This window comes from Centruroides sculpturatus, unplaced genomic scaffold (assembly GCF_000671375.1).
Source record: "Centruroides sculpturatus isolate CEXI.00-Female unplaced genomic scaffold, Cexi_2.0 scaffold253, whole genome shotgun sequence".
Taxonomy (NCBI): Eukaryota; Metazoa; Arthropoda; class Arachnida; order Scorpiones; family Buthidae; genus Centruroides; species Centruroides sculpturatus.
The window spans coordinates 148,805-161,658 of NW_019384617.1; the positions used below are offsets into that span (position 1 = coordinate 148,805).

Consider the following 12,854-nt stretch of genomic DNA (forward strand, 5'->3'; position numbering starts at 1 on the left):
TAAAAATGGCAAGTAATACGATAAAGTGCTGATATTCATCGTGAAAAATAACAGAAATTTGAATTTAAAAATCTAAAAAATGTCTTGAAATTACTTTGATTGTTTTTAACTCTTTAATGACATAAAAATAACAAAAATCAGAAAGAAAAATCAATATATTTTCCTCTGTTCCTTACGAGAAATCAAAGTTGTAATTTATTTACAAATTCCAAATTACGAAACATGTTTAGGGTGGAACTAAAATAACGATTGTTATCGATAAAATAAACAGGAAATTGTCGGCAATCAATCGATCAACTTCACTAATTTAACAATTTGGAGTTCGCTTTGATCTCATCTAACCAAAATCTGATACAGAATCACTTACAGATAATTGAAAAACTGGATTAAGATTAGAGGCAATGCTCCATGTAATCATCTTGATTTCTATTCGTACTTTTTGTTACTCTTAAATTTAATTAATTATTATTTTGTTTCGTTGAATTTATTTAAATTTTGTTTAAATAAGTGGTGTATTTTAAAATGTTTACAAATTCCTATAAGGTAAGAAGAATATAAAATGGGGAGAATTTCTTAAGAGAATGGAAATGGAAGTGAAGGAAATTCTTAAAACGAAGGGCAAATTATTACTTTTTTAAGCTTTTACTGATGGAAATTAAAGCATTTTTTCTCATTTTTTCTTAATTATCAGTTTATTTTTCCAAAATTTGTCAAAGAGTGATGAATTTTTTATAATTTCCGTAAAAATAGCACATTTCTTGTTTGTTGCAATGTGCCTCTAATGTCTCTCAATAACAGAATTTTGTAGATATATCCTGAATTATTTGGAAAATGTAAAGTATAAAATATAAGATTTACTCGTGTTAAAGCTTTCTATAAGTTTTCTCTGTTAATGGAAACTAGTGATTATTATAAGCTGTATATTTCGAGATGTTTGGCTTAAGCTAAACAAGTTTCCAGAAACTGCTACAATGATTCTTTGTAGACATTGAAAATTCTTGACACAAATTCTACTCCATGTTTAATGTTCGAATTTGGAGGAGAAATTACTAGCAATGAAATAGATAAATATCGCATTCATTAGCAATCAATGTGCTATTCATTCATTCATTTCTAGTCCTTCAACTTGTTATTAACTTTCTTAATTGATTATATTCATCTCAAGTATATTAACTGATTTGAATAAAGATATCTACGATGAGAGAAAATTGGAATTTAATAACGGCTTAACTCTTTCTAATAAAATATAATCTGATAGTAAAGATCACAAAAAGAAAAGAAAATATCCGAATATAAGCAACCGAACCATCAATATTAATTTTTTTAATATTGGGAATTTTTGTCGTATGATCATTGAATATTTTTTATTGAGGCATGTGATAAAGTTTTAGAAAATATTTACAGTGTAAATATTTTCTAAAACTGTAAAAATTTTCTAAAACAAATTACAAATTACAGTGTAAATATTTTCTAATGGTAAAAATTATTGGCGTAAAATATTATAAAGTACAGTGCCAATAATAAATTCTTAACAAAAAAGAGATTTATTGCTCAGAGAAATTAATTCCTCTAAACAGGAAGAGGAAGAGAAGAAAGTGGAGTGTTTAAACTTTAAAGGATAAAAGAGGAGGAGATTCAACACAGAATAGTAACTTTTTTGAAATTCTAGATTTAATAAGTAAATTTGATCCGTTCTTAAAGGAACATATTGTTAAATTTGAGAAAAAATGGTAGAAGAAATATATCCTACCTAACATCATCGCTTTTGGGAAGAAGTTGTAGAAATGATGAAAAGAAAGATGATTTTTTCGAATAAATTGTAAAAGAAGAGCTGAAGTTTTATGTGATGAAGTAACAAAGTTTTAAATAGCATAATATTCTATTCTTAAATTATAGGGACAATCTTATGAAAGCTGAAAAATATAGTAATCTTTACGCTAGAATTCGAGAGACCAATCCTTTGGAAATTTTGCATGGAATTCCCCATAGATATAAATTTATTTTTCTCAATTTGTACAAAATTTATAAACCTTTTTCTTCAATATATATACATATATACACTTATACTACACTTTTTTGCTTCAAATTGTAAACGAAAGATTGGAAAATTGTTCTGATACTCGCTGGTCAGCTGGAGTCTATGCTATTTTAGTATTAATTAAAGGATATTCATTCATTTAAAAAATAACTTAAACATTTCTTGACAAGACATCTTGTTTATAAAATCGTACTGCCTGCTGTGTTACCAGCTTAGAGGTATGAAAGTGCCAGGAGTTGTAATTTGTCACAGAACATGTCAGGAGTTGTAATTTGGCACAGAGTATTAGGTGCCCAAATCATGCGCGCATAAAAAAATCCAGACTTGTAGGTACTCAGGGGATCGAGAACCGAGTCAAAAATAAAATACAAAATGGCGACTCTCTCTACAAACAACCAAATCGAAGTTAGGTAGTGAGAGTACCACCCACAGTCGTTCTAGGAAGTGGACTCTGACCCTAGGACTGAACACGTAGAATTTTCTTTGTTAAATAAAATTTGGAAATTTGGGAGTGCTTCAAATATGACATTAAAACAGGGTATTATATCGTTACAAGTAGGTATTTTAACATCAGCGAGGTTGAGGCCAGAGTTTAAAACGCGAAAACATGTACGTCGGACGTTCAGCGCCACTTTCCTGTAAGCCTAGAAGTTTGGCAATGGTGTTTGGATAGTCAGTGGAATCATACTCGACATTCCAAACATCATTGTCAAACTTCTAGGCTTACAGGAAAGTGGCGCTGAACGTCTGACGTACACGTTTTCGCGTTTTAAACTTCGGCCTCAACCTCGCTATTATCTACTATAGTAAAATCGTGGGACCGATAAAAATTTGACGTTATATTAGGGTTGGCGTTACATCCGATGACGTTATAATCGTGTTATACTGTATATTGTTTGTGCAAAATAAAAAAATAATTTCGGACGATACAATAGCCACGATTATTTTTTTTTTCAAAAACGGGAAATTTTCGTTACTCATAGACAAAAATTCAACCCGGGCCGACACGCAACGGAGAGAAATTTCGAAATTGAATAGGTTAATTTCTCGAAAATGCATCGTGGACGACCTCGTGGTCGTGGCCGGCGAAGTTTGAACTATCGCGCCCAAAAGCAGCGATACCAAAGAAGATTAGAAAATGAGAACGAGACCCGCCTTGAGCGTCAAAGTGATTCTGCTTAGTAGTGAGTCTCCGAGACATAGTCATGTCCCAAATACGGTTTTGCCGTTTTACTTGTTTTTAAAATATATGAGAATACAACGAAAAATATAAACACGTTCGTTAAATGAAAGTATTTGATGCTGGATGATCGGGTCTGAAGACCCAGGATTAAATCCGGGCGAGAATCTCTCTAGACATCTAAGGCCATCCCTATTGTGAGCCTAGTCGAACCCACAATGGTTATGGCAAAAAGGCCCTTCTGGTGTCCACAGGGCGGAAAGAGTAGGAAAAAGTTGCTGCTTTTAAACTATTTTTAAATGGTATTTTAATTGTAATAAACAAAAACAAATAAGAGTTTTGTAGAAAATAAGTATTCATTATTAGCCAAACCAGTGCTTAAATTAATGTTTTTCAAACTGGTTTCGAGGAACCTTGAGATTCCACCACAGAATAATATAAGGAATTTCCCGAGAAAAAAAAATGCATAACGGGGCATAATGGATGGTGCATTATCATGGATAATAATGCATAACGAATTTATCAGTGGTCATAATTTTATACGTTTGGCATTCAACATTAATCATTGAGCCGTTGATAGCGCGTGCAATCCGTCGCTGCTTCACTCCATAACTTCTAAAATACCAGAAATTACTTATATTTTAATATCTAACTTCTAAAATACAATTAATTTCTGGAATTTTTGACTATTTTTGATTTATTAATGAAATATTTTTAGGTTAGGGTCTAAAAATTTCTGGCTCAACTACGATGGGGACTACTGAAAAACCCTACTGGAACTGGGATATGAACAGTTCCAGTAGGGTTTTTCAGTAGTTCTAGATACTAAATTTAAGCAACCTTATTATTACTTAAAATAAAACAATTTGGTACAAGTATTCCAAATATTGAAATTACAACACTTACATATATCCTAAACTAATTTTAAAATGTTTTTATGTTTGTACGCTGATCACTAGAAGACACGTCATCAATCAGTCTATTGTTCTAGAGAAAATTGTTCAGGCAAAAAGAAACGGGTTATTTCCTTCTTTCATTGAAAAGATTGCTGATTTAATCATGAATTGCAATCTGACAGTCGAGAAGACAGGAATTTTTCAAGTGCCTAAGGAAATTATACGACAAGTCTTGCTTTATAAAGAAATATGTGAAAATAGTGGCGTATTAGAGCTTCATGTACAGTACCTAGGCAAATTTGAATTAGGAAGCCTCGCATACAGCGTTGACTTTAAACATTTTTCTTCAGTGAAATTTTTGGAGAATCTTCCAATATTTTCCTCTTTCCCTTTGCCCGCTTTACACCTCAAGCTCAAATTTAAATTTAACATTCTTACTGCAGTAATGAGTTTATAAAAGATTAGTAACGTATAATGGCTCAATGATTAATGTTAAATGCCAAACGTATATATTAGTTTGGCAATTGTCTGGGAGCCCCTGTTAATGGGGGCCACAGACAATTGCCTTCATTGCCCGTAAGATAATGCTCAACTGTATGAAAATCATTCAGCCTCGAGGAAATTTCGTGTTCGAGTGTTTATTTTTTACTCTTCTTGGAAAAAGGATCAAAGTGCAGTTTGTATAATATACGGATACATTGTCTAATGGTCTCAAATTCTGGTGGAGGAAAGTCTTTTTCTAAATTAAAATTGATTAAAAACACTCTGAGGAATTTTTAATCCAGCATTGTATATATATAATTTAATTACTCAGCAATTATCATTTGATGAATGTATCAATCCATGAGAAAAATTTAATGTAATTCAATAAGTTACAGACATATTAATTCGTTAAAAACAAAATTAATGGAGTGGTGAAATCGAAGATAATGAATATGACAAGAAATTCAAAGAAGAAAATGAAAAGTGATTGATGACGCACACCATTCATTTTATGGAGCAATGATCGAATGAAAAATCGAAATTTTCTCATCTCCTTTACATTTTCGAATGATGTTATACTAAATTTAATAAATTACAATTTTAATTATATTTAGAAACGTATTTAATTAATGGATAAAATATAATTAAAGTGTATTATCATTTACGAGACGATTAAATAATTAATAATATATAAAATAAAGTATATTTTTACAGGGTGGCCCAAAAGTCAGTTAAACATTGTAAAGACTTGTTATTGCTTGCAAACTTTGCAAATATCTTTTTTCTTCCCCCTCTCCTTTTCTTCTTCTCTCCTTGCTTCGATACGTTTTCATAAATAACTTTCTTGTAAAAATTGCTGAACTGTTTGCAGAAAAGTCGGTTAACTGACTTTCGGACTACTACTCTGTGTATATAATATTATAAAAAATTTATTAATTCATTCATGCATACATATTTTAACGATGAAAATGCTTAAGTTTTCATTATCTGTTAACTTTTCAAGGGTTATCTAGGGGTTAAGTGAATACAATTTTCTTACGGAAAATATCGAATACACCCTCTTTAATACAAAAACTCAATATTATAGCAATTTCTAAACTACATTACGTTTATAATATACGACATACATCATCAAGAAACTGTTCTTGATGATATGCGTGCGTGACTCATTTCAAGGATGCTATTTATGATTCCATCAGAAGTAACAGTACATTTTGTCTGAACACATGCATTCATACATACAAATTTTGTGTTTTATTATACAGATTTATAATAATTTATTTATTTAAATAGCGAAAAACAATTTTAATTCTTAATTTATTACCATGTACTGTACAGTACTTAAAACTTCCCATAATTTCTATGGGAATTAACACGTTATATTAGCACATAAATAAGACAGAATAACTTTAGATGCAAAATAGACCAAAAAATCATTATCAGAACGAAAATAATATGAAGTTTGCTTTAATGACGACTGATTAAAAATATCAAAGAACAATATATAAATATTAACTTTAATTTTCATCATATTTTGCTGATTTCTGTAGAATTAATTAAGATTTTTCATGATTTTATTTTCTATTTCACACGCAAACTATGTTACATTTATCAAATAAATGGGATAAAAATATATTTTCACAAGATGATGTTGCATTCAGTCTATTTATACACGCTTGTATCCATTTCTATCCCAAAGGACAACACTGAATGCAAGGTTATACAGTACTTCGAGATGAATCAACAATAAAAACAAAAAAATCCTGTGGAAAGCTGTGATTTATATGGGAATCTTTTCTTAATTAAACTCTTCGATTAAGAATGTCGTTATTGAAACATTAATTAGCACAAGTTTAAACTCGGATATAGTGAAACGTGCGTGTTAAACAGTATATAATTGTAAACAGGAGCTTGTAAATGCAAAAATATTTTCTAGAATTCTTTCAAAGAAAACTGGAAATTTTTTGTAAAAATATTGAAATTAATAAGTAATATATTTTCTAAAACTATGGTTTTATTTTACTAAAATAGACTTGAACTTATTAAATTTCTGAAACTATTGTTTGGTTTCTCTAGAATAAGCTTGAACATATTAAATTTTTCAAACGGGTTTGGTTTCTATAAAATAGGTTTGAATTGTTAACTTTATTTTGTAGTATATTATCTCTACATCTTTACCTATTGCTTTGTACTTATAGAATATTGAAAAAGTGATAGCCTATAGATGTGTTTATTTAACTTTGTGTTTTCTTTAACTAAACGAAAGAAAAGACGGAAAATTATTATAATTAAAATAATACATACAGTCTAACTCCTGATATATCCGATTTATTTACACCGAACAGGACCAAATTAAATAATTGTGCAGATTGAATTCGAGCAACTTTTCTGTACTTTTTAAAGGAAATAACAGTATTTTTTAACGAAATTAATTGTTGTTTATTTATTATTTTAAATATTTAATTTAGACATTTATCTGTACTTTTCTACTAAATTACAACCGCTTATATTAAACAAATACATGTCATTAACGGGCCACACCTTTCACTACATATAGTAAACCGTTATATCGAGGATGAGGCGCATATATTTAATATTTTTCACTAGATTTCAAGTTCTGTAACGATTTTTTCTCCACTAAAATTGTTTCATTGTAAAATTATCAATTGTAAAGTCATTTCTCTTATCCTAATTAAATAATTAATAATTAATATTCGATAAAATTTGTTAAATTCACAAATAAAAACTGCATAAATGTTTATGTAAGCAATATATTTCCATTGATCTAAATTAAAATTTTACACAATGTTGTATTTAATTTTNAGGCGCATATATTTAATATTTTTCACTAGATTTCAAGTTCTGTAACGATTTTTTCTCCACTAAAATTGTTTCATTGTAAAATTATCAATTGTAAACTCATTTCTCTTATCCTAATTAAATAATTAATAATTAATATTCGATAAAATTTGTTAAATTCACAAATAAAAACTGCATAAATGTTTATGTAAGCAATATATTTCCATTGATCTAAATTAAAATTTTACACAATGTTGTATTTAATTTTATAGGCTTGAACACTGTTGTGATAGCTTAAGTGGAAAGATATTTTGGAGTGTTAAGCACTCAGGAAGTTAAAAAAAATATATAAAAAATAACCTTCTTTAGAATTGATTTGAAATCTGTTACAAGAAACAGCTGTTATAGTTCAGCAAATAGTGGAGCAATTGTGTTCAAACTTTGGAATCAAATGATTTAATGGTCTTTTAAGATAATGATTAATGTTCTTTTAAGATCTTCTAGAAAAAATAAATAAATCTTGATATAAAGAATGCCTTTAAACTATTTTCTTTAAGTATTTTAAGTATAGCAAAAAAATTAAATAAATGAGAATTAAACGATAGATGCATTTTTTTTCAATGTTAAAACTACGTAAGTTAAAGGATTTTTTTCAATTAAAAATTATTGTTAAACTGTTTCTGAATTAAATCTTATTTTATTTATTTAAACAGTTATCAAATTTATCTTGGCTCAAATAAATCTCTTAATTGAATTCTGTAAGATTTACTTCTAGAATTCTAATTTAATCATCTCGTTTATTCGTTTTATAAACAATTTATGACACAGATGGAGTGTAAATAGTAACAATTATTTACTGTGATATCGTCATAATGCCGAGCTACAATTTTTAATCATCTTTTAATTTAAAAAATCATGTGGCTTTCGGTTCAGACCAGAATTTCGTACATAGTTAATCGGGGATAAACTTTTCGTATCTGGTCTCGATTCTCGATTTTCATATATCTAACTCCGTTTTCGAGATTTAGGACGGACAGACGGTTAGACGGACCAGTGAGAATGTAGCCTATATGTATATAATTTAAAAATTGCAAACCAATAAAACCCGAGAAAAAAATCTAAAAGTAATATAAATTTGCCCAAAAGTTAGTTGACTGTGTTTTGTTTTTATGTTTTTCAGGTCTTTTTATGGTTTTAGACTACATAACATATTCGTGAAACTGAATATGTTATACTGAACACTGTAAATTCAAAAAGTGCAAATTTTATCACTTTAATTTAGTAATTAATTCGATTTTGTCTAGAAAAGACAGCCCTCTATTATGCCATCATTTTATTGATACATTATGGCTTCTCATATATTAAAAGTGAATTAATAAAATAACTTATTATCTCTCATAAGATAAGCATAAAAATGATAATAAATCATCGAATTCTTTTTAATATCAGTATATATATTACAAAATACATATTAAAATTATTTTTTACTGCTCAATTTTACGGACCCCTATATAACGGATTTCAGAAACAACGAATCAAATCGTTTGTTTCAAGGCAACAATCTAACAGAAATGCAGTATTTGATAATACCAGACTTGACTATTGCATACTAGTGACGAAATTAAGTTGACCAATCAGCTTAAACGATTAATTTCACCAATCGTTTCTTTTGACTTTGACAAACAACAGAGAAGATTGGTTGAGTTTGTTGTTCTCATAATCTGTAGATGACATCTGGGACTATTGTTTAATTCCCTGACTCATAAAGAACACTTCTACTGACTGTATTGCATCATTAGACCTAACAAACACAGCGACGTTGTAGAAAACTATGACCCGTTGTTCTTCATGGCCATCTTACAGCGGGGCCCCCAGACCAGCATCATTGGCGAGCCCTTACAATCATTCGTTATATCGGGGGTTGAAGATATAATTTAGAGCTTTAAATTTTTAAATTTATTATTGTAAAGGTAAAGGTCAAAAAATCTTTTATTCAAGAAAAAAAATTAGTAATTTTGGAAAAATATTTAACATATTTCTTTCAGAATTGAAGAAAGAATTCATTAATAATTAATTATTTTTATTTTTAGTATTAAAAAAATAAAATTTTAAAACATTTGCACGTTTTCTTTATTATAACGAAAACATTTTAGACTAAAAAATTTGAGAATTTATTTTTAATTATCTGTTTTGACATTCCAGGAAATGTTAAATTGCTTTTTGTGTGTGTGTAAGGCAATGTTAATCGCAATTTTCTGTTTTAGTTTAAAAATACAGTATCTGCAATCTGCGACCAAACAAGGTGACTAATGTATATCTAATATGTATCTAAAAGAATATAAAAAGTAATTTTTTTTGTAATTTAAGTGGTTTAACAAAGGCACATGGAGGGAAGAAATCAAATTTGCATTACGATTTACATAATTCTGTGATGACAGGAAATCAATTAAGACAACAAAGTTTACAACGTACACAAGAGAAACATCACACTGGTTATACAATACACGTACACAAACCGTTGCACATTAAAGATTAATGCGTACAAACGATAGAACTAAGACAAAGGCTGATTCCACCAATTATCACTTTTGACCTTATACGCGTTCGTTTTGTCTGAGTAGTGTACGCCTTTACGTCAAATTGACGTCATCATCGCACTTTCTCAAAAGAAAACTGCAAGAATGACCTCAATAAGATGAAATTCGGACAACTTGACATTTGACAACTTGACTCAAAAGATTGGTTGAGCTTGTAACTGATGGTTATTGCGGTCTTAATTTTGTATCTCGGGTGAATCGACCATAAAACACTAAATAAGTAAATAGGCAACGTGACTTTGAACATTTCGCCATTTTATATCACATATCCATGTGGGAACTTCAATTATTGGGAACTTTAGCCATATGCTCACTGTTGCCTGTCTGTCCTTCGTAATTCTCGAGAACGGACGAAGATAGATGAAAATCAAGACCTGGTATAAAAGCGTGGAGATCGGAGGCTCCGATTAACTATAAACAAACTTCCCTTATAGAACGAAAATGTGTATTTTGCATGACTTCCTGTCTATACCGGAAGTCGCGTGATTTTTAAATGAAAAGTTGATTAAAATTGCAGCTCGGCATTGTGACAATGTCCAATAAATAACTCCCTTTGATTTCTAATTTTATTTATTTATTTCATTATATTTACAGGAAAAGTCTTGATCTTAGAACACACTTGTAATCTCTGAACTTCACAAACCGTCGAGTAATGGCCATAAACACGTACGTGCTTCAATAATTTTATATTTTAAACCAGATACAGTAAACTCTCGATATAATAAACTGAGATAAAGCATTCACTATATCGAGTTGATTACATAAAGTACAAGAACCAACAAAATTCTTCACTATATTGGTGTTTGCTGTATTACTGTGTTTACAAATAAATCAAAACAATAGTTTACTTATTAATACATTTTGACGTAATTTTTATACTTTTTTTTTTATTAAAAAATTAAAGGAATGACATATTTTTGATGTCATTCTGTTACTTACACTATGTTATACTGTAAATGGTAGCATTCTAACATTAAAAATAGAGAAAAACTTATTACTTAAATTAATATTAAATCATTAGTTTTTGATAAAACAATAAATGTTTATAACTTCATAAATATTATTTTTAAAAAAGTTTTTTTATATCCAACTTACATTTTAACTTGAAAGACGTGTTGAATATATCCATATCTAAACTGTCATTTTCAGCAATCCAATTGATATTTTTACTTAATTCTTTAGTAAAAATATACATCTCTACAAAATAAATTAAAATAGAACATTATTTAAGTAAAATATCAATAAATTTCATAAAATTTCACTCAAAATTTCACATAAGTTTTTAAATACATGTGGCTAAAAAGTCACTTAACCACGTTTCGTTTGCGTGTCAAACAGCTCATTTTCAGTAATTCTTACAAAGTTTATGATTAGTTGGCTACTTAAATAAGGAAGAAATTTAGTCTTCACAGTGGTTAACTGACTTTTGGTCTACCATTCGAAGATTCTTACCTATATTATTAGCCTGGAAGAACTCCACGTCTTTTTTCTTCACACGTGACAAAGCTCTAAGTATTTTATCAGCAAGAAATGTTAAATCTAACAAAATTTCTACAGCTTTTCTTCTAAGTAAAGCCTGAAAAATAGGTTTAAAAAGAAAGAAAGAAAAGAAAAAATATATATATAATATAATTTTGACAAATGTAAAAATCGATAGATACGAATTAAATGAGGTATGAAGCTAATAAATACTTGTCTTATTGAACAGTTCAAGTGTGTTACATTTAAATTCACATAAGGGAGATAATTTATGCATGACCTAATTCAATTTTTTTATTGAATTATTTATTTAAAAGTTCTTACATTTTTCTCTCTTTCGTAAGTGAATGTAATATTTCTTGCTAGGATAATGTCACATACTCTTAGAAGTGCCTGGAATTGAAAAATTCAAAATTTATGATTTCTAGAGCATAAAATTCACTTCTTTTTTATTATAATTTAATCAGATATTTATTATTTTATATCTAGAATATGAAATTTTATAGAATATTGCTTTAAACGTGCATTTAAAATGAAAATAAATCTCATTTTTAAGCAGTTACTAACGAGTAATGTCATGCTTTCAAGGAATGATTAATGTATAAAATTATTTTCAACGGTTTTATTTAAAAGATTATATATTTCTCTATAAAAAACATTAAGTTTTAAATAAATTTTTTTCATATTATAATTTGGAAAAGTGAATTGATCAGTGAATAGGCTACGTTGCTAAATTCAATAGGCTATATGTTAGAGTAATGATGCATCAATTTCAAAATTTGAATTTAATATAAGAATTTCGGGAATATTTTAATATAATTCATAGTTAAAATGCAATTTAGAACCTATATCACATAAAAATTGTGAGGATTTTCAAGAAAATCTGAAATTTTTCAATGATTTATCATTAGGAAGTAACTTACTCACAGGTCTATACTGAAGAGAATGAAGAAAAGATAGAAGAGAGAAGGATTTAGTAAAGTATTAAGCAGATAGGGCGAATCAGAAAGTATGAAACTAAGTAGGAAATTCCTTGGGAAGTGTTTACATAATAATTTTAATTACACAAACAACTTCACTTTAAGGGCATTATAGTGAAAAGCAAAACAAATTCTAAGTAGAATTTAACATAAATATGAGATAAATTAACTTATCTAAGCTTAATATTCGATTATATGTAATAAAAATAAAGAAATAAATATATTTATAATTGAAATAAACTTAAATTTATCTTTTATCAATCGATAAATCTAGTAAACGAAGTTCAAGATTTGTAAGTTTTATAATAATAATAAAAAAAGTAAAAAAAATCTAAAATTTTATATTTTAAAATTCATTTCCTTTTTCTATTTTTACATTATATTAAAATATAATTTAAAGTT

At 28.3% G+C, this 12,854-nt stretch overlaps 1 protein-coding gene across 1 annotated transcript in view; it reads right to left on the minus strand.

Moving 5' to 3' along the window:
* Positions 1–12,854, minus strand: part of LOC111625408 — a 47,192-nt gene that overhangs the window by 17,538 nt on the left and 16,800 nt on the right. Inside the window, exons 5-7 of the mRNA XM_023368542.1 lie at positions 11,797–11,865; positions 11,446–11,569; positions 11,089–11,190 (exon numbers count right to left, since the gene is read on the minus strand). Of these exons, the coding sequence (XP_023224310.1) occupies positions 11,089–11,190; positions 11,446–11,569; positions 11,797–11,865 (295 nt within the window). The remainder of the gene's footprint in view (positions 1–11,088; positions 11,191–11,445; positions 11,570–11,796; positions 11,866–12,854) is intronic.